This window comes from Eptesicus fuscus, unplaced genomic scaffold (genome assembly GCF_027574615.1).
Source record: "Eptesicus fuscus isolate TK198812 unplaced genomic scaffold, DD_ASM_mEF_20220401 scaffold_55, whole genome shotgun sequence".
NCBI classification, from domain to species: Eukaryota; Metazoa; Chordata; class Mammalia; order Chiroptera; family Vespertilionidae; genus Eptesicus; species Eptesicus fuscus.
The window spans coordinates 422,214-444,894 of record NW_026557627.1 but is presented as its reverse complement, the minus strand read 5'-3'; the positions used below and the strand labels follow the sequence as shown (position 1 = coordinate 444,894).

General features: G+C 46.7%; 1 protein-coding gene and 1 pseudogene across 1 annotated transcript; both read right to left on the bottom strand.

Annotated features, from left to right (window-relative positions):
• Positions 1–8,847: 8,847 nt before the first annotated feature.
• On the bottom strand, positions 8,848–16,660 carry LOC103297699 (zinc finger protein 383-like). Its single transcript, XM_054713477.1, has 3 exons — positions 16,595–16,660; positions 11,206–11,365; positions 8,848–10,941 (listed from the first exon to the last, which is right to left on the bottom strand). Exon 3 carries the CDS (start codon positions 10,227–10,229, stop codon positions 9,300–9,302), a length of 930 nt encoding a protein of 309 aa, XP_054569452.1. The 5' UTR covers positions 10,230–10,941; positions 11,206–11,365; positions 16,595–16,660; the 3' UTR covers positions 8,848–9,299.
• LOC129148493 (uncharacterized) lies at positions 16,600–22,467 on the bottom strand (annotated as a pseudogene).
• Positions 22,468–22,681: the final 214 nt, after the last annotated feature.

Here is a 22,681-nt window from a genome sequence, read left to right as displayed (position 1 = left end):
GGCTGTTTGAAGCTGATATTGTTGGAATGAGTCAGTAGAGACTTTATTTGATCCTTATCATTAATTCAACAAATATTTAAGGGATTACTCCTTGCTCAGCACTATTTTGGGTATTTGGACTATGTTATTGAACAGAAAAGGATAGAAATGACAAAAATCTCTCTACTACATGGAGCTACCATTGTAGCATCTGCATGTTTATTTAGAGTAACATTAAAAGACAGAATAGCCCAGCTGGTGTGACTAAGTGTCTGAGTGACAACCATAAACCCAGAGGTTATCAGTTTGATGCCCAGTCAAGGCACATGCCTGGGTTGTGGGCTCCATCCCTGGTAAGAGATGTGCAGGAGGCAGCCAATTGATGTTTGCTTTCACATAGATGTTTCTCTCCCTCCCTCTCCGTCTCCGTCTCCGTCTCCGTCTCCGTCTCCCTCTCCGTCTCCCTCTCCCTCTCCCTCTCTTTCTCTCTCTCTCTCTCTCTCTCTCTCTCTTCACTTTCCTCACTTTCTAAAAATCTGAGGGCAGCGAGGGCAGCGAGGGCAGCGAGGGCAGCGAGGGCAGCACTTTTAGGTTCACAGCAAAATTGTCAGGAGGGTACAGAGGTTCCCCCCACCCCCACATGTACAGCTTCCCCGGGTATCAACATCAGCACAATTATAGCCAACAGCTATTAGTTGCAATTGACAACATTGACATGTCATCTCCACCGCAGGTCCACCGTTTCCATTAGGGTTCACTCTTTGCTTCTGGACAAATGGATTCATCTATATAATTTCATACAGCTTAGTTTCACTCCCCTGAAAAGCCACTGTGCTTTGCCTGTGAAAATACAGATTCCTGGGTCCTCTCAGACCTACTGGGTCCGCATCTGGGTGGCACCAATCAGGCATCTGTGTTTTTCACATGTCCCAAACAATTTTGAGGTCATATGTGTGTGAAATGGTGCCGGGAGTGACGGGCTCAGATGCTCTGTAATATTCCCTTTGGCTCCAGTGTTCATTATTCTAAGGCCAGGGAAGATGTCAAAGTTGTATTTTTTTTTTTTTTTGGCAGCCAGAAATCACCTAGGACATGTAGGGTGGATGTGGGACACGGTCACAAGTGGATGCCGTGATGCAGGAGGCCACTATGTGAACTGCCAGAGAAAGCAGCAAACCTGCTGGAGTTCTGCTCCTATAAGGACTGCAACCTCGGACTACATCTTCTGTGGGGCGCAGCTACAGTGTTTGGACTGGTTCAAGCCTTGGACTGATGAGAAGATACAGTCCTCTCATGCCCCCGTGCAAGTTCCAGCCAATTATAGCCAACAGCTATAGTTGTAAGCTTGAAGCTATGGTCCAAACACGTGGCCCCACGTGCCTAAGTGATATAGGCTGCAAGTTAACAAAGCTTGATGGGGTACATGTAATTGAGTAGGATCCAAACCCAGGAGAATGTTGTAAACATCTCGACCACGCCCTTCCTTTGCCTCGTGGCATCTGCTATAAAATAAAGACATGGCTCGTAGTCCATGGCGCTGTCTCTCCATGAGGGAGCAGCGTCCCACCGAGACCCAGCTTTCATTCTCTTGTCTGTCTTTTCTAAGCCTTTCATCCACCCCCACTCAGGGTCACTGGACCTGGCTGAGCTGGCGCGGCACAGAAGGCGCCTTGGGGCTGAGTATGCCATGGCCGTGCCAGCCTGCCAAAATCTTCCCTCCCTTTTCTTGGCCAGCGGGACTGGGGGGTTTCTGCTTCTAATGACTGTGACATGGCAAAGACCTCCACAGGTCCCTGGAGAAGATGGCAGAATTGATAAACCCCACATCTGTGCCACATGAAAAGGGAGAGAAGGCAGAACTGGCCATGTGTCTGCTACATGCTGCCTGGGTAGGGAAAACCCCAGACTATTCTGCTCAGGGGAATCAAAGAAGTCACCAGGATAGCACACCGTTTCCAAGCTGCTGAGAAATTACAGGGCCACGACTTTCCGAGGCTCCTCAAAATGTTTAATGCCATTTTGCATGCTTCCCGCATCTCTCACTATTCTCTCCATGCACATTTACTGCAAGTCCCCCTAGGTCAGTGGTCGGCAAACTCATGAGTCAACAGAGCCAAATATCAACAGTATAATGATTGAAATTCCTTTTGAGAGCCAAATGTTTTAAACTTAAACTTCTTCTAATGCTACTTCTTCAAAATACACTTGTCCAGGCTGTGGTATTTTGTGGAAGAACCACATTCAAGGGGCCAGAGAGCTGCATGTGGCTCGCGAGCCACAGTTTTCCGACCACGGCCCTAGGTTGGCAAAAAAGCCGAGGATGAGCAAAGGAACACAGAAAATATGGAGACAAGGAAAACCTGGAGAGAAGCTGGAAGGCAGAGGCCGGGCCTGAGACAGAGAAATCCCTGTACACTAACCTGGAGCCAGTAGCAGCAAAGGCCTGGCTGCTGGCTGGCTGAGGGCTTGGCCCTGGGTAGGCTGGCTGAGGCCAAGACGTCAGCCTTGATTTCTCACAGACCTGCCTCGCCTCTGTCAGCACCTGTGAAGGAGGCAGAGGGCCATCTTGGCCAGGAGGCCTCCAACAGAAGCCTCGGGTGGGATCATAAGTAGAGGGAAAGCGGAAGGAGGATGCAGTGGGTCCAAACGGCCCAGGCAGAGAGTTCAGGGTGTCAGGTGAAAATAATAGGAAGAGACTGGGTCGGGGTGGGCCCCCAGGACTGATGTTTGGAAGCTCTCCCTTATCCTCTTTGCTCTGCCATCCTGAATCACTCTGTTCGCTTCTTTGTGGAGTGAAATCAGTGACTGACCATCTTTTAGGGGCCTGATCCTGTTCTAGGTGGGTACATCTAGGAACAGTCTCTGCCTTCGTGGTCTGCTACTTTAGTGGGAATGATGAACAATAAAGCTGAAAAACAAATACAAATATAATTATGGCCAAGCATTGATGAGTGCATCGATGGGAACAGAAGCATGGAAAGGGCAGGGAGAGTGAGTGGAGGCACCATTTTGGATAGGGAGACTTGGGCAGAGCTTTTTCCTTGTACCCCCATAGTAGGGACACCCAGATGTTCACAGATGCACTTAAGGAATTGCTACCATATTCCCAAATTGTGCTAGGTATTAAGGATGCATGGATAAATAAGTGTTGTATTTGCCCTTGAGGTATTCTGGAGAAGAACACAGAATGTCAGAGCTCGTAGAGACCTCAGTGACTGCCCAGTCCAAACCCCAAGTCTAGAAATGAGGAAATTGAGGTTCAGAGAGAAGAAGTAACCAGCTGTTACAGGGACGCCAAGTCCCGCCCTTTCTAGACCCATGCTCTTTCCAATGCCAGCCACTTTCAGTACTGCCTAAGCCAGTGATGGGCAACCTTTTGAGCTTCGTGTGTCAAACTTCGCCAAAAAACTGAGCATAACTCGGGTAGTGTGTCACTTTGAGGAAAAAACATTATTTCGCGATATTTATAGTTTAAATAACATGAATGTATAATTGTTATATATAATTGTATTTAATAAACCAAAAACTAAATATTTAACTTACCTGCTTAGTGACTTCTTTGTTCATCCGTCAGTTGGTTTCTTTTGTTGGTCTTGATATTATTTAGCTTGTGTGGGGTGCCGTGAACTAAGATAACTGAGGGGGAGGGGGACTTCTTTAACAAACCTGCCTATTAGTGACTTTTTTGTTGCTGAATTTCATTGGCTAAATCTTCAGTTGAAGGTTGGTATTTTGTACACTTCAGGCCCAAGCAAGCGCTACTAACTTCATCTGTCAATCTGTTTCTTTTGTTGGTTTTGATATTATTTCACGCTGAGAATAAGGCCTCACAAAAGTATGTAGAGGGAAAAATTGTGAGTAAAGCCATTGCTATATTTTTCAGGGTGCTAAAAGTGTCTGGTAGTCGGTTCCAGGCACTCCAAATTTCCTGTTCGTAGTGGCACTCCTCTTGATTCTCCAAGCGGCACCTTCCCAGATTCTCAAGCTTTGACCTCAAGTCGACAAACACCTGAGCCCAGATACTGTCTTGAAATTCTGCAAGTTGCATCTCCAAATCATCAATTTGCATCCATTGGAAACCATTTAATTCCAAACTACTGTAGACTACTACATCAGGATACTTAATTATTTTCATGGTCTGTTCTAGACTTCTAAATTGACTAAATCTATCACTAAACTGGTCAAGTAATGAGTCTAAAATATGCTGGTACTTCATATGCAAGAGTTCCATTCCATTTTGTACAGCTGCACTGGCCTTCTTAAAATACTTTGTTACTCGAGGAAAATACTTGTAAGTTTTAGTTTCTACATCTCGCTTGAAAATTTTAACTTTACTTTCAAAAGCTTTTAGGTATCCAAAATAACGTCAATACTTTTGCCAAAACCTTGTAACTTTAAGTTCAGTTCATTAATATGAACAGAGAGATCTGTAAAAAACATCAGGGTGTTGACCCACTTATCATCATTAAGCTGAGGAAAGTTTCCCAGATCCTTATCGCCAAGAAATACCTTAATTTCTTCAAAGCACTCCACAAAGCGCTCGAGAACTTTGCCTCGGCTCAGCCATCTTACATTATTGTACATCAGCAGTCCACTGTAGGTGGAATCAACCTCCAGTAAAAGTGCAGAAAATTCTCGCTTGTGAAGGGGGCGAGCAGCTATTAAATTAACTATTTTTGTAACAACTGACATTAAGTTGTTTAAGTCGGTGAATCCTGCCTTGGCACATAAAGCCTCCTGATGGATAATACAATGAAAAGGCACAATCGGATGTCCAATAGCTTCTGTAAACAATTTGAGGAATCCGACTTTTCCCCCCACCATATTTGGTGCCCCATCTGTCGTCACTGACACACCTTTAGAGATATCAATGCTTAGGTCACGAAATGTTTGTATAATGACCTTACATATTTCGCTTCCTGATTTACTTGTTGGCACTGATACTAACTTTATCAACTCTTCCCTCATTGTGAGACCATCAGAATATCGACCAATAATGGCCAACTGAGCATGTGATGTGACATCAGTAGTTTCATCATGAGAGATCGAAAAATATTTACACTTCCTTATGTCTCTCTTTAATTGATGTTGTACGTTTGTGTTCAGTCTCATTATTCGGTCTTTTATGATATTTCTACTGAGTGGTAACTCAGATATTCTCTTAATAATTGCATCTTTATTCTGCATATCGTGAAATAGAACTGGTGCACATCTTAGGAGAGTTTCTTTAATAAATTCTCCCTCACTGAGTGCTTTTCCATGCTGAGCTATAGAGTGAGCAATGCTCAAACTTTCAGATGTTAAATTTGTAGAGCCTTTTATAAATTTAAGGATGGAATTAGATTGGCTCTTATAAAGGTGTAGTTGCCTGGAAATGTATTCCTTCCTTTTATCCTCACTTTTTTCCAAGAGCTGGGAATGATTAGTTTCAAAATGTCTATTTATATTCCACGTTCTGCTTACTACCGTTTCAGTACATAGAACGCAAAATGATCTGCCATTTTTTTTCTATAAAGCCATAGAAATCATCTCGGTCCATGTCTCTTGAAAGGGTCGGCCACTGCTACTACCACTTCCTTTACTTAACCTTAGTATTTTATTTTTTGGGTTCTCCATCAGGGGGCAGTGACAGAAGATAGAATTATAGATAGCTTGTTAGGCTTGCAGGCAATTAGGGGTTAACTAGCCTAACTAACCACAAAATGGTGCATATAACTGTCTTTTAGGAAAGGGCAGGGTTAATAAGCAGAAATAGGGCAAGGCAAGGCAAGGCATCGCTACCGATGCCCAAGAAAGGAATTTTTTATTCAGATTTTCTAGAACCAGGACCTGGAACTCAAGATACTCCTTATCCACAATCAACCCCAAGTGATCTCTGCCACCCTGACGCCATTCTGCTGGGCAGCGCCCACCCTTCGTGAGAATTACTCTAGTGAAGATCCATACTCATCAGAGTAAACAGAACAAATTGGAGTGTCTGGTCCATTCCATCCTTGACTTGCTCAGTTCCTGGAGCTCTGAGTTCTATAGATGTGTTTACAAGGCACAGAGAACAAAGAAACACTCATTTTCAGAAGAGAATCCCCACATATGAGATTTGTAAGGTCTGTGCTAGGATCCCCACCGTGGCCTCAGCCCTAGTGCCACGTTCCTGGGCCATTCCAGAGCTGCTCTGCTTAAGGAATCACATCCAGCTCACATTAGAGAGCAGACAGTTGCTGACAGCAGGAGCCGGACTTCTGCCAAATCCCCTGTCCCCCTCCCCTAATATGCTAAGGATCTGGGGAACTGAGCCCTGGGGAGAGCAGAGGAAGTTAGGAGAGTCATCCAATTGGAAGGATGAATCCCCTTTTGCCCCTCCTCCCCACACAGCAGGGCTGCTTTGCAAAGAGGGTTTCAAGGATACACTCCTGTGGAGCCACTGTATCCAGCCATCCTCAGCAATTCCTGACGACCCCTCAGAGCTCACCCATGTGTTGCTGGGCGAAGTGCTGACTGGCCAGGGGTGGGAGCTGCCCATCATGTGCCGCATGCTATTGCTTGAACCCACCACCGTTATACACATTTTAAGAAGAGGGTAGGTATAGAGGGGTCACCTCTGGCCTGCAGCACAGCCAGAATTTAAACCCTGAGCCTAAGTCCAGACCCAGTCTCTTTCCACTCTCCCCTGGTGCATCCCCGCCATGTTTCCTCCATCCAAATCCCCAAATCCACCCTCGGCCCAAGAGGCAAGTAGCTAAGCCCATAGGCTGGTGTATTTCATTCACAGGCGCCTCTTTGGGGATTTTTGCTGGTGAGGACCAAGGATTCGGTGGGCCTCTGTAAGTAATGTGGGCTTATCATAAGGACACCTTCTTTAGAAAATCAGGACTCATGATATAAGTGGGCCTGGAATGGGAAGGTCATTCAGATCCAAGGCAGCTCTGGGGCCACAGCTCTAGGGGTTCATGTCTTCACTTTCGTGTCTCGTCTGCAAGATGGCTTATTAATTCCTGTCCCTGCCTCTTCTTGCTTCTGCTCGGCTTTCTCCATTTCCCCAGCTCAGGTTCCTGAGAGAATCTGGTTGGTCCTGACAATCATCATCCCAGCGGTTTGGACAGAACTTTTGAGCCAAACCCATCCTTCATGTCCTTAGCTGTGTGTAAGGACGTGCCCATGGGCAGAGAGCATGGCTTACACCGTGGCCAGTTTGTCTAATAGCAGTCTTATCGCATCTGACATTAAAGATAAACAAAACCAGCTGATAGTTAAAGTGGTCAGGATGCACTTCAATCAGTAATGCACAATTGCATTAGGAAAAAGAGACCAGCATGAACTGAACTAAATTTTGATTTGTACAGAGGTGACTGGGCATTTTAAAGGGACAATGAGGATACAGGGAAGGGGTGAGTGGGGGCTCAGTAGAGTCAGGGAAGTGGAAAATTACAAAAAGCAGGAGGGGGTTGGTCCCTATGAAAGCCATCTGGCACTTATCCAAGTCCGGTTCTTCCCCTCCCAGAGAGGCGATGAGGCAGGGACCTATCTTCAGGTGTTGGCTGGACGAACAGTAAATTCTTTCGATAATCTTGAGTTTTCTCAGGCAGGTGCTTTAGGAGGGGCTAGGGCCATGCATGGCTTTGAGCTGTTAACAATTATGTTAGTGTTCTGTTCAAATCTTTGCAGGCCAAGGTTGAGGCCTCGAAGATGAGAAGGCTCAGGAGAGCCTGGTTAGAGTTCGGTCAAGGAGGGACTCTTTGTCACTGATCCCCTTCACACCCCTGGGAAGTGAGTGTGACCAATGAAGAAATGAGGAAGAGGGTGTGTCTTAGTGCCCCTCAGACGTAAGAAGAGCACTGGCAGCGTGCATTGAGCAGCACTCTGCGAGTCCCCTCCTGCTGGCTCACTGCTCTCCTCGCCATCGCCACTGCCTGCCTCGGATACACTCCTATGGCACTTAGCAGCAGCATCTTGGAATTGTCCCGTAGTATTTTGATGTCCAGAGAAGAAGTACGTAGGGTTTATATTCCTCTGTGCCACCATGGGTGGGTCAATACATGTTTAAAGATCGACCAATAACAGGGAGTTTACAATGATCTACATAAAGGCAACACAAATCGATGCAACCCAGAGTCGAGATCACCATTGACTATGTGAACAGTGAGGGCATGGTCTCCATCCTGGAGTGCCACCATTCCTGCCTGAGATGGTGGGATCAGTGGGTGGGCACAACACCCATTCTCAATAGCCAGGCACCGAAGGGTAAGACTGGAACCAGAGAGATAGAGAAATCTGAGGCATTCAGCTGGAGATTCCAGTTGAAACCACTAAAAAAGTAATGCATCCAACCAGCCATCTGGTCTCCAGCCCATCTATTCCTCAAGCATTTACTTAGTGTTTTCAGCCAGCCAAGCATCATATTAAGTACTGAGGGATCGTGGACAAATAAATCATCATCTCTCTTTGCAACAAACTCTTCCCAGGGGGAAATCTGATATGTACAGATAACCCTCAGAGACATAGCTTGGCTTGAGCTCTGTCAAGCAGTACCCTCTGGTCTGGTGGAGTATCTTGAGTTCCAGGTCCTGGTTCTAGAAAATAAAAAATGCCTTGCCTTGCCCTGCCTTGCCTTGCCTTGCCTTTTGCCTTGCGCCTTTTGCCTTGCGCCTTTTGCCTTGCGCCTTTTGCCTTGCGCCTTTTGCCTTGCCTTGCCTTTTGCCTTTTGCCTTTTGCCTTTTGCCTTTTGCCTTTTGCCTTGCCTTTTGCCTTTTGCCTTTTGCCTTTTGCCTTTTGCCTTTGCCTTTGCCTCTTTGCCTTTGCCTTTGCCTTTGCCTTTGCCTTGCCTTATATTTATATTTTTTTAAAAGAATATGTATCTGAAAAAAAGATGCATTATTTTTTAATTGCTTTATTGATTAAGGTATCACATATTTGTCGTCAACCCCCACCATAGAGATGCATTATTAATGTAACTTTACTTAATCTCCAAGTATTTCTGAAACATAAATTAAAGCACAAAAATACTTAGAAAAATAAAGTTCTCTATGAAAATGGAATGTAAATCCATGGAAACTAGGAAATCTGTGAAGAACAGGGATAGATTAAAAGTGGTTATGAACCAATTACGCAGACAGACATGGTCAGCACTATGAATTTGTAATGATGGCTTCAGTTTCATGCACATGTCAAGATTTATGAAACACTATAGCCAACACATGTAATTTACTCATTACAGTTTTTATCAATGGTCCAAGAGAAAACAAATATAAGTTCAGCTATTCTGGATGAACAGGTTTGATAACTCTATATTCAATCCCCCTACTTATGCCCTCTGGGTGAGAGTCTCATCTCAATGACAGAAAATGTAACAAACAATGAAGAACTTTCACCCAAACCCAAAAAAGCCACATCCCTGGACTAAAGACAGCCTTTGTCTCCATGTTTTCCCCTGTATGAAGTCTCTGATGTTTATGAAGGGCAGTGCCATGGGTAAAAGATTTCCCACATTCACTCCATTGATAAGGCTTTTCTCCAGTGTGAAATCTCTGATGATATTGGAGACCACTGATATTTGTAAAACATTTTCCACATTCACTGCAGTCATAAGGCTTTTCTCCAGTGTGAACTCTCTGATGATATTGGAGAGCATTGCACCCTTTAAAAGATTTTCCACATTCACTGCATTTATAAGGCATTTCCCCTGTAGGAAGTGTCTGATGATTATGAAGGGCAATGCGATGGGTAAAGGATTTCCCACATTCACTGCATTGATAAGGTTTTTCTCTAGTGTGAATTCTCTGATGACTATGAAGTCTAGTATTCTGGGTAAAAGATTTCCCACATTCACTACATTTATAAGGCTTTTCTCCCATATGAACTCTGATGACGACAAAAATTACTGCTAGTGCTGTAAGCTTTTCCACATTCACTACATTTATAAGGCTTTTCTCCCATATGAACTCTCTGATGTTGATGAAGGATGCCTTTAGAGGTAAAACATTTTCCGCATTCACTGCATTGATAAGGCTTTTCTCCTGTATGAAGTCTCTGATGACAATAAAGATGACTGTTAGTGCTGTAAGCCTTCCCACATTCACTGCATTTATAAGGCTTTTCTCCAGTGTGAACTCTCCGATGACAATGACGAATACTGTTACTGGTAAAAGATTTCCCACACTCATTGTACTCATGAGGCCTTTCTCCTGTGTGAACTCTATGCTCATAATGGAGGACACTGCTACCGGTAAAAGTTTTTCCACATTCACTGAGCTCATAAGGCCTTTCTCCAGTGTGCAAAGCTTTGTGATTACCTAGGCTGTTACGACTGCTAAAAGCTTTCCCAAATTCACTACACTGAGAAGGCCTTTCTCCATTGTGACCTTGCTGTTGATAATGAAAGCTAGAATATTTGGTAACATTTTTTCCACATTCACAGCTATCAAAACACTGACTTCCAACATAGACACCTTTTCCCAGAATAAACATGTGGGTAAAACTAATGTCTTCCTTACATTTTTTTCTGGTGTAATCATTTTTTCACCTTTGAAACGTCATCCCACACGTCAAAATTGCAGTTGGACTGTCCCTGGTCTGAGTACTCTTTAGGTGGAGATGTCCTGACCAGTTAAAGACACCATGCCCAACCTCCCCACATGTGAAACGATTCTGTGATACATTGAAATTGCAGCTGTTTGCAAATGAGATCCTGTCCACACCTGTATTGAAAGTCTCTCACGTGCTGTTGGTGAAATTTTACACAGCAGTAAAACGGTTTTGCACATGCGCCACACCTCAACAGTATCTGTCCGTGTTGTGTTCTCTGCAGATCAGTCAAGTGGAAAATGTTTCTCAAGACGAGCCCACAACGCTCACAGGGGTGGCTCTTCTGGGAAGACAAGGCTACCTTGGGATTCCTTGCCAGTGACACTCTTACAGAAACCTTCTGTTCAGTCGGGGTCTCAACTTTCTCTGCTCCACAGCAGCAACCTGAACAAAAGGAAAATCTGGTGAAGTACATGTTGATGTTATGAAATCACAGTATCTTTACCATAAATATTTATCGGTTATGACTAGAGAGATTTTCTAGACAAGTGAAGTAGACTCTGAGGAAATTGCTCTTAAAGTACATAACGTGGTCAGTCAACAATGAAAATATCACCACTGGAAGGACAGAAGCACAGGATGGGATACAAAGGGGAGACGAATTCTCTACTCATTGTTCCTGCACAAAGGCTTTTTTGAGGACCTTACCTGCTGGCCATGTGAGTCCGTATACAATCATTTGAAGGTGCTCATATCCATAAACATTAATTGTATTAGAGCACACGGGGTTCAGCGTCAATATAATAATACTTGTGCACTCCAAGGAGGTGCAGGCACAGTCCAACGTTGATTTGCAGTAAAGAGAGACCTGTGAAAGAGGCAAAGGTGCAAAGTCCAGAGAGGTTAAGGTTATCCGTGGGCTGGGAATCGGAGTAGAAATGATCACTATTCAACCTGTGTCGTTGGCAAAGTATCAATAATAATCCAAAACAAGTATAACTGGGTAAGGACTGGGCAACAGTAAGAAAACACTGATGAATAAAATGAGTTTCTAGTTATGAATGTAACAAAGGCCAGGCGTGAAAGCTTCCCCAACGACCCTTCACCAAGGCAAGACCGCCTGTGGGTCCACTGTGTCATTCATAAAGTCACGTTTCTTCTGTGATGCACAAATGATTCTTCCCCTTAAAGCCCATTTGAGCCATTGCATGGGATAAATGATGCGAATCTTCAAAGAAAAACAGAAAAGATGGATGATCAACGCTGTGGTAGAACAACAAAGGACAAATGAGATCACAGGCAAAAGACCTATGTGAGTGACATCAGAAAATTGGCAGGAGCAGAAATATGAGCATCTCCCCCCATCCCAGTCTAAGTAGAAGCTATGCATGAACAAAGAAGCCCACAGGAAATGGGAATCAGGGTACCATGAAGACAAACAGTATTACAGACACAAATAAAGGAGAACTGTACAGAAAGGATGACTGGAAAGATTGGGTGAACAAACATACGTGAAGATACCCACAGTCAAAAACAAGGGTCCTCCAGCAGCCTCTGTGCTTCTGCTATCATTGGCCATAGTGGCTTCTTCAAAAAATACTGGAAATCATTGTGTTTAAAAACCACAGACTGCCTTGGCCAGTATTGCTCAGATGGTTGGAGCATCGTCCTGTATAACAAAGAGTCTAGGATTCAATTTCCAGGCAAGACACATATCAGTATGCGGGTTCCATTTATGCAGAAGGCAGCTGATTGATGTTTTCCCTTCACACTGATGTTTCCCTCCTTCTCTCTCTCTCTCTCTCTCTCTCTCTCTCTCTCTCTCTCTCTCTCTCTCTCTCTCTCCCTCTTTATCTGAAACCAATATTAAACAAAGAAATAAGAACTTCAAGGTAGCCATAGCTGGTTTGGCTCAGTGGATAGAGCATCAGAGTGCAAACTAAAAGGTCCCAGGTTCTTTCCCAGTCAAGGGCACATGCCCAGGTTGTGGACTCGATCCCAGGGTGGGGGCGGTGGGGGGGGTGGGGGGGGGCGGGACCTTGCAGGAAGTAGCAGCCAATCAATGATTTTCTATCATCATTGATGTTTCTATCTCTCTCTCCCTCTGCCTTCCTCTCTGAAATCAATAATATATATATCTATATATATCTATCTATATCTATATCTATATCTATATCTATATCTATATATGTTATATATATGTATTTTCAAGTACCCAAACACAAAATAGAACTCAAAAAAGTTTAGAGACAAAGTAAATAAAAAGACCACTTACCAAAATTCATTTACAAAATTCAGAAAATGCAATTCTAATTGGAACTTTCATAGGGATAAATGCTTACATTATGAAAACAGATCTCAAAAAACCTAACCTACCATCTCAGTAGTCTAGAAACACAACAAGAAAGTAAACCCAAAGTTTGCAAAGGAAGGAAACAACAAATATTTGAACAAGCATCAATAAAAGGAAGATAAGATAAAATAAAAGGATACCTGATGGGTATTTAAAAAAAAAAACAACACACACACAAAAGTTGGCAAACCTGGAGCTAGACTAAAGCAAAAAACAAACAAAAAAACAAGCTTCAAAGAAATGAAAAAAGAAATGAAAGTTAAGACAATGCACCTCACATTACGAACCATAAAACATCATAAGAGATGTTGATGTTAGGAAATGAAATGACCCTCCATAGAGAAATTTGTCAAGATCCTATTTGAGCTTCTGAAATTAATAAACAAATTCAGAGCCCTGTCCAGGTGGTTCAGTTGTTGAGTATGTGGTCCCGATGCACCACAGTTGTGGGTTCCATCCCCCATCAGGGCACATGTAGGGGAGAATCAATGAATGCATAGATGGGTAGAACAGCACATCAATGTTTCCCTCTCTTTCTCTGTCTCCCTTCCTGTCTCTAAAATCAATAAATAAAGGCTGCCCAGTACAGGTCAGTGATTGAGCATCGGCCCATAACCTAGGACATTACAATTCCATTCCTTGTTAGGGCACATGCACAGGTTTTGGGTTCACTCTCCAGTGGGGGGCATATAGGAGGTAGCTGATCAATGACTCTCTTTCATTATTCATGTTTCTATGTCTCTCTCCTTCTCTTCCTCTCTGAAATCAATAAAAATATATTTTAAAAATAAAGAATTTAAAGAATAAATAAAGAGCCTTGGCCCATGTCGCTCAGTGCTGAGAGTGCCTGCCTGTACACTGGAAGGTCACGGGTTCGATTCCTAGTAAAGTGCAGGGACGTGGATTTCAAGTCTGATCACCCCTGTTAGTGGCAGCACATGAGGGAGGCAACTAAATGATGTTTCTCTCTCTCTCTTTCTCTCATCTCTCCTCTCTCTCCCTAAGAAAAACATCAGTGGAAAAAATATTCTCACTCTTCGGGTGAAGATAAAAGAATAAGGAATGAAATTCAGAAAAGTTACGGGAGAGGACATCCAAGATGGCGGTATAGGCAAAGGCCTGTACCCGCTGCCTCCCACACCCCCATCAAAATTAAAACTAAAATACAGAACAACCATCAGCCAGAACCTCTGGAAATCTGGCTGAAAGAAGTGTTATGACTAGAGAAGTAAAGAAGACAGCACAGGGAGACTGGTAGGAGGTGCGGAGGCACAGAAGGTGCAGGTCCTGTACCCATGTGGGCCACTCTTTTATTTGGGAGCGAGGTCGTCATCTGCAGAGGTCACCTGGAGGAGCAAGGGGTCCCAATCCCACAGAAGATGCCCAGCCCAGGGTCCCAGAGCTGAGGAGAAGACCCTACTGGCAGTAAGAACTACGGGCTGTAAAAACCAGTGCATATTGGGGCTCAGTGACACAGAGGCTGCAGGTGACCCCAGTTGCTCCTCTTACAATGCCAGCACCACAAACTGAATTTACAAGCTCCTGCTTCCTTTGAATTACACTGTTGGACAAACCTCAGAAGGGAGGAAGGCAGAGGACTCAGACAATTATGAAGAGAAAATTGACTGGCATCGGGGATGGAACTTGAGGGCGGCTTTCTACCAGAGGGAAGTGGTCACAGCAGTCATTACACCTATGCTGGGGACATTCTGGGTCCCAGGCATGACTGGCACCCATTTCTGTTTGCTTCACCCTGGTGATTCCCTGAGACCACACCAAACCCACTTTACAAGCCACCGAAGCTGTGTGCTGCAGCTTTTGTATATGAATGGCCTGTCCTTGCTCAGGCTAAAATCTGTCAAACAAGTTGCAGTTGGGTCAGGAAGTTCCAAAACTATCAATAAAGCCCAAGACCTGGCACCAGCACTAGCCTTCCTTGCTTCACAGCTGAGCCTTGTCGGGGCCCTTCCAAACCCAATACAAAGAGGAGATTCTGCAGATTTCTCTGTAGATCCTGCTGGGTGGCCCTAGTCAGTGGCTGACTTTACACCTCCCTAGAGACCCAAGAGCCAGTGTACCCAGTGGGCAGTGTCATACCATACCAGCTTACAACTCTTTACATCCATAAGCAACACACTCAAGGAGCAGACTCACTGAGCACCAAAGCCCCACTGAAGCAAGTCCTGCTCCATAGGGGTGTCTCCTGCACAGCAGCTCTCCCACTGTATTCACAGTAGTCCCCGTAGATGCTAAAATCCTCAACAAAATTCTAGCAAATCAGACCCAGAATTACATTAGAAAGATCATACACCATGACCAAGTGAGATTTATTCTGGGGATGCAAGGATGGTACAATATCCACTAATCAATAAACATGATACATCACATAAACAAATTAAAAGTCAAAAATTATATAATCATATCAACTGATGCAGAAAAAGCATTAGACAAAATCCAACACCCTTTCTTGATAAAAACTCACAGCAAAGTGGGAGTACAGGGATCATACCTCAACATAAATAAAGTGTTATATAAGAAACCTACAGCCAACATTATACTCAGTGGTCCAAAACTAAACCCATTTCCCCTAAGAACAGGAACAAGACAGGAATGCCCACTTTCACCACACCTGTTTGACATAGTATTGGAAGTGTTAGCCATAGTGATCAGACAAGAAGAAGAAATGAAAGGCATCCAAATTGGAAAAGTAAAAGTAGTATAAATGAAAGACAGGACATTACACCTGACATTGAAGCACAATGATGCATAAGAATTGTTTACAAATGACATGAACTTACATGGAGAAAACTGTAAAGAACTTGTTATGCCCAGATTTCATGATCCCCAGAGACCACCAGGGAGCAGCTGAGCCAAATGCAAAAGCAAAAGAACCTTTATTCGTGCTAGCATGAGCTCCCTTCTCCAGTAATCACCGGCGCAGTGGCAGGAGAGAGAGGCTTGGGAGAACAAAGGCTTTATAGGGGGTCCAAAGCAGTAGGCAGGGGGAACGTTCGTGGCCCCCGTCGATTGGTCAGGGGGCAGGATCAGGGGTCTGGTTACGCAGGGGTACTGTGCAGTTTGCCTAATTTGGACTGAGTCCACTTCTCTGCATTCCTATTGACAGGTTTGTGCAACTGTTACATTCTCACGGTTTACAGGGAAGGGCAGCAAGAAGAGTTGCGGAACGGCGGTTACAGAACAAAAGAATCATTATAAAAGTAACAAAAAGAACTTCATGGAGTCAACCTAGTTTAGCTCTATCATTCCCCCCTTGTCATGAGACTTACAGGCCCAATCATGGGTCGGTTGGTACTCCCATTTCTTCTTCCGTTGGTAGATGCTTATACCGAGTGTGTAGCACCATCATCTGTACGACCCCTACTCGTTCCTTGATGAACCAAACTAATCTATTGATGATGTAGGGGCCGAAGGTCAGCAGCAGGAGTAGGATTATAAGGGGCTCAATAAGGGCAGAGACGAGGGTGGTTAACCAGGGCAAACATGGAAGTACAGGGTTCGAAGAGCCTTTGGATCATTATACCCTCCGAAGAATGCGGGGGAGTACCAGATGTCGGGAAAGAAAGTCTGGAGGTCTACCTGGAGTTCTGGAAATAACATGTCTCTAGGGTGTAACTGGGAAGTCTGATTAAGTATAGTTCCTGAGCTCGTGTCTATGATCTGCCAGGTGATGTTGAAGGGGGTGTGAGGACTCCCGGTGGTGGGAGTGGCCGCGAGCAGGGTTACCAGCATCAGGCAGGTTGAGAACGTCGCAGCTTGAGCTTGAGCGGGTTGCATTGGTCTCGACTAATGCTCCACTGGGCGATGAAGTCTTCCTGGATCGCCGAGGGGTCTGCTGGCCGAACGTGGGTGTGATGGACCCAGGTAGCGACACCGTCTACTTTGAGAGGGGTGGGGGTCGTCAGCACCACGACATAGGGACCCTTCCAATGTGGCTCAAGGGTCTCCCTAAGGTGTCTCTTGACGTAGACCCAGTCCCTGGGCTTATGCTAATGAGGAGTCGGGGCTGGGCCAGTCTCGTAGATAGTGCAGAGGTGCGGCCAAATGTCCTCATGCGCCCTCTGGAGCCCTCTCAAGGAAAAAAACAGTTCTTGACTTTCAAATTCTGCAAGAAATTCGGCTTTAAGATTAGGGATAATAGGGGGAGGCTGGCCGAACGTGATCTCATAAGGAGTAAAACCCAGCGTGTAGGGGGAGTTCCTAACCCGGTAAAGGGCATATGGAAGGAGAGCCACAGTCCCTGCCAGTCTCCATGGTCAATTTGATAAGGGTCTCTGTTAGAGTTCTGTTTATTCTCTCTACATGCCCTGAGCTTTGGGGCCTATAAGCGCAATGCAATTTCCAATTTGCCCCAATGGCCTTGGCCACTGCCTGTGTTACCTGAGAGACAAAGGCTGGTCCATTGTCCGACCCTATCTCAGAGGGAAAACCGTACCTGGGCAAGATGTCTTCCAGCAGCTTCTTAGCTACCATCTGAGCTGTTTCATGCTTAGTTGGGTATGCTTCTACCAGTCCGGAGAAGGTATCTACAAATACTAATAAATATTTACAGCCATACTTTCCTGGTTTAACCTCAGTGAAGTTGACCTCCCGTTGTGCTCCAGGCTTGGTTCCTCTGAGCCTGGTTCCTTTTTCACTCGGCCCGGTTCTCACATTTGTGAGTTGACAGGTCTTGCAGGCAGATACAACCTACTCTATTTTAATGTCCTGCTGGTGGATCTTAATTCTGGCATGTCAGATTAAGTCCTTTAATTTTCGTGACCCCAGGTAAGTGGACAGGTGCATGTGATTTACCATGGAGACTCCAAGCTGGTCTGGCAGTATGAGCTCCCCTTGCGGTGTATACCACCACCCCTTCTCCTCCTGTGCTTGGAGAAGCTTCCTAATGCACTGTAACTCCTCCAGGGAATATCCTGGCTGAACTGGCAGAACTGGGTCCCCTGGGTCTGGGAGCTGTAGGGCCATGGTGGGGATTGGAGAAAGGGCTACTGCCTTGGCCACCTGGTCAGCCCTGTGGTTTCCTCTTGCCACTGGGTCGTCAGCCTTCTGGTGCCCTTGGCAGTGTATGATGGCCAATTTGGCGGGGAGCCATAAGGCCGAGAGCAAGTCGAGTATCTCCTGTTTATTCTTTATAGTCTGCCCCTCTGCTGTTAGTAACCCTCTTTCATGGTAGATTGTCCCATGAACATGAGCGGTGGTGAACGCATAACGGCTGTCTATAGATGTTGAGCCGCCTTCCAACTCCCAGTGTCAGGGCCTTGGTGAGGGCCATAAGCTCTGCTCTCTGGGCTGATGTCCCGGAGGGCAGGGCCTCGGCCCATACAGTGTCCGTTTCAGTGACTACAGCTGCACCTGCATACCTGCTTCTGTCCCATACGAAGCTGCTTCCGTCTGTGAACCAGGTAACGTCTGCATCTGGAAGGGGCTGGTCGGTCAGGTCCTTCCAGAGCCCATGCACTTGCTCTAGGATTCCTGCACAGTCATGTAGTGGGGCATCTAGGTTGGGGTTGGGCAGTAGGGTTGCAGGATTGAGGGACGCACTGGGGTGGAACCGCACTTTGGGAGGATTGAGCAGGAGGCTCTGATAATGGGTCATATGTGCATTGCTCATCCATCTATCAGGAGGCTGTTTCAGGACTCCCTCTATGGCATGCGGTGTTGTGATCCAGATTTCCTGCCCCAGGGTCAGTTTATCGGCGTCCTTGACTAAGAGCGCTGTCGCCACAATAATTCTTAGGCATGGCAGCCAGCCGGCAGCTACAGGGTCTAACTTCTTGGACAAATAAGCCACCGGGCAGCTCCAGGGGCCTAGGGTTTAAGTCAGGACCCCTTTCGCTATTCCTTTGTGTTCATCTACGAAGAGATGGAAGGGCTTCGATGTCTGGCAGGCCCAGGGCCAGAGCATTTAGGGGGGCTTTCTTTAACTGCTTTAAGGCTGTCTCCTCTCTCTCAGTCCATTCAAATGCCTTTTCCCTCCTTGGTTGCCTCGTACAGAGGCCTGGCAATCTCTGCGAAACCCGGTATCCAAAGGCGGCAGTAGCCAGCCAATCCTAGGAATTCCCTTACTTCCCTTCGGGAGGTGAAGGTTGGGATTTTCAAAATAGTCTCTTTTCTGGCATCTGACAGCCACCGCTGTCCACCCTCCAGGATGTACCCCAGGTAACTCACCCTTTTTCTGCATATCTGGGCCTTCTTCACAGAAGCCCGGTACTCAAGGGCCCCTAGGGAGGCCAGCAGGTCCCTTGTCCCCTGCTTGCAGACTTCAGCCGTGTCTGCTGCAATCAGGATATCGTCCACATACTGAAGGAGAGTAAGGTTGGGATGTGTTCTCCGGTACTCACCCAGGTCCTCGTGCAGGGCCTCGTCGAAGATGGTGGGCGAGTTCTTGAACCCCTGAGGCAGCCGGTTCCACGTCAGTTGTCTGCTGTAGCCCTCTTCCGGGTCATGCCACTCGAAGGCGAACAGGGGTTGACACCTGGGGTGCCAGCGGCAAACTGAAAAAGGCATCCTTCTAATCTAACACAGTATATCAGACACGGCAGGGCACCAGAGAGCTTAGGAGAGTGTATTGGTTGAGGACCGTTGGATGTATGTCCATAACTCTTTTATTTACTTCCCGGAGGTCCTGTACTGGCCGGTAGTCATTCATGTGGGGCTTCTTGACTGGCAGGAGGAGGGTGTTCCAGGCAGACTGGCAGGGGACCAGTACCTCTATGCCCCTCAGTCTCCGAATGTTTGGCTGAATTCCCTTCTGGGCCTCCTGAGGCATGGAGTACTATTTGACTCTCACTGGGCCTTCCCCTGGTTTTAACTCTCCCAGGACTAGGGCCCTGTGGGCAGCGAGCCCCACTCCCCCTGTCTCCGCCCAAGCCGTGGGGAACTCCTACAGCCATTCGTCCATGCTATCCTCTTCTGGAGAGGCTTTTTGGTGAAGCCGGTACTCATCATCCAGCCTCATGGTCAGGACCTGAATGGGGTGGCCCTCGCCATCAGTAACATGAGGTCCCCCTTGTCTGAAAGTTATTTGAGCTCCGATCTTAGTGAGAAAGTCTCGTCCTAACAGTGGGTAGGGGCATTCCGGAATTACCATAAAAGAGTGGGATACCTGTCCCATCCCTAAATCCACCGTTCTTCGGGTAGTCCATGAATACTGGCTCATACCAATTGTCCCTTGCACCCAAGACTTCTTATTTGCTAATTTTCCTTGAGGCGTACGGAGGACCGAGTGTTGCACTCCAGTGTCAACAAGGAAGTCAATAGGGGTCCCCTCCACTCTAAGAGTTACCCTGGGCTCGGGGAGGGGGTCCGAACCCCGACTCCCCTAATCACTCAGTTAATCTAGCTCCAGGACCTTCACTCAATTTGTTTCGCCTCCTTTTTTCTGGCCCTTTTCAGACACTCTTGTTTCCAGTGCCCAATCTCCCTACAGTAAGCACACTGATCTTTCTGCAGCTTCCGCCTCCTGCCCCGGGCGGTCCCCTTACCGTCCTCCTGGTTGCTGGCGAGTTGGCGGAGATGGCTGTTCTGTTCCTCGGAATATGGTGGTGGCGAGCAGGATCTTAGCTAGGTCTCGGTTTTGCTTACTGCTGGCAGCTGCCACAGCATGAGCCTGTTTATCTCCAGGCGGTTCCCGATTGTTGTACACCTTCTCGGCTACTATCAGCAAATCCTGCAGACTTTTCTCTCCTAATCTATCTACCTTCTGCAATTTTTCTCCTAATGTCTGCAGCTGATTGGTTTATGAAGGCCATGACAACAGCCGCCTTGCTTTCGGGAGCCTCTGGGTCCATGGGGGTATAGGTACGGAATGCCTCCATGACTCGCTCTAGGAAGGCTGCTGGAGGCTCATCTCTTTCCTGTTGAACATTCCCTACCTTGGCCAGATTAGTCAGCTTCCTAGCAGCCATGCGGAGACCCCCCCATTAGAGTCTGGCGGTAGACCCGGACCCTCTCCTTACCTTCTGCCATGTTGAAACCCCATTCAGACCTAGTTAGAGGAAAGGAGGTATCTATCTGAGCCTGGTTGGTGGTAGAATTTCTGTCTGCGCCCGGAACCAACTTTTGGGCCTCATTGAGTATCTTCTCCCTTTCCTCGGTGGTGAATATGACCTGCAAAAGCTGCTGACAGTCATCCCAAGTCAGCTGATGGGTGAAAAGGACAGAGTCTAAATCAATAAGCCCTGCCGGCTTCTCAGAAAACTTAGGATTCTGAGCTTTCCAATTGTAAAGGTCACTAGTGGTGAAAGGCCAGTAGTGATAGGGCTGATTTCCCCCTGCGTCTGGGGAACCGGTGGCTTGCAGGGGTAGAATGGTGGAGTCAGCAGTGGAGGCAGTCTGCTCCCTTTGAGCCCCCAAATGTTATGCCCAGATTTCATGATCCCCAGAGACCACCAGGGAGCAGCTGAGCCAAATGCAAAAGCAAAAGAACCTTTATTCGTGCTAGCACGAGCTCCCGTCTCCAACAGTCACCGGTGCAGTGGCGGGAGAGAGAGAGAGGCTTGGGAGAACAAAGGCTTTATAGGGGGTCCAAAGCAGTAGGCAGGGGGAACGTTCGTGGCCCCCGTCGATTGGTCAGGGGGCAGGATCAGGGGTCTGGTTACGCAGGGGTACTGTGCAGTTTGCCTAATTTGGACTGAGTCCACTTCTCTGCATTCCTATTGGCAGGTTTGTGCAACTGTTACATTCTCACGGTTTACAGGGAAGGGCAGCAAGAAGAGTTGCGGAACGGCGGGTACAGAACAAAAGAAACATTATAAAAGTAACAAAAAGAACTTCATGGAGTCAACCTAGTTTAGCTCTATCAAACTCACTATAAACTTCCAAAATTAATTTAAAAAATTCAGAGCGCTAGCGAGGTGGCTCAGTTTGTGAGTGTGGATCCGATGGGCCAAGGTAGCGGGTTTGATTTTCCATCAGGGTACATGCAGGGGGCAGCCAATGAATAAAAATATGGGTGGAAGAGAACAATGTCTGTGTCTCACTCACTTTAAAAGCAATAAACAAATTCTACCTTATATACAAAAATATAATATGCAAATCACCCAAAAGGCCGAATGCCCAGTCGCTATGACAAGCACTGACCACCAGGGAACAAACGCTCAATGCAGCAGCTGCTTTTCCTCATCCCCACCTCCCACCCCCCACCCCTGTGGGAGCTGGCAAGAGGACGCAGGCCGACAGCCAAGACAGGTGCGGGTGGTGAGTGGGTGGGGGACCCCCCCATCGTCCAGCCTACTGCCCTAAAGAGGATTGGAAAGGAAGTAAAGAAGGCACCAATCTCTGATTAAGATAAGGCCCAAATAAATATAGATGTGGGACAGCTCTAGACTGATTCACAAGGCCACTGCTGGAGAGCTCCAGGATATCCTGTCAAAATGTGGAGCCCTGCGCTCGTGCAGCTGAGACCAGGATCCCAAATAACTTTGAGTCGGAGCGAGAAAAACAAGCCCCTTCACACAGGCCCCACTCCAGGCCCCCTGTCCCGTGTTCCCTGTCCATGCCTCACCTCGGGCGTCATCTCCTTCTGGCTCCAGAGAGAGCAGCTGGGTGGCCACAAGCCCAGGACTGTGGATCTGGCAGGTTGGGCTCTCAGCCTCCATGTGCAACACTTTCCAGCACCCCTGCCAGCTCTGTCAACACCTGTGCACCAGTGGACTTGGGGCGCCAGAGTCTGCAAAGGAGAGGACTTTGGGGTGGGGGAAGGGTGCACCCAACCTAGGCCTGGAGCCAGCTTGGCTCTGCACAGCCACTGCCCTGATGAAAGTGCACATCCAAGTTGTGGGTGTCCACTTGGCAGAGACCAAGAGGCTGGGG

Bases quoted from the DNA above. Each gene is read 5' to 3' on its own strand.
- LOC103297699 (XM_054713477.1), bottom strand. From the start codon at position 10,229: ATGAGCTCAGTGAATGTGGAAAAACTTTTACCGGTAGCAGTGTCCTCC.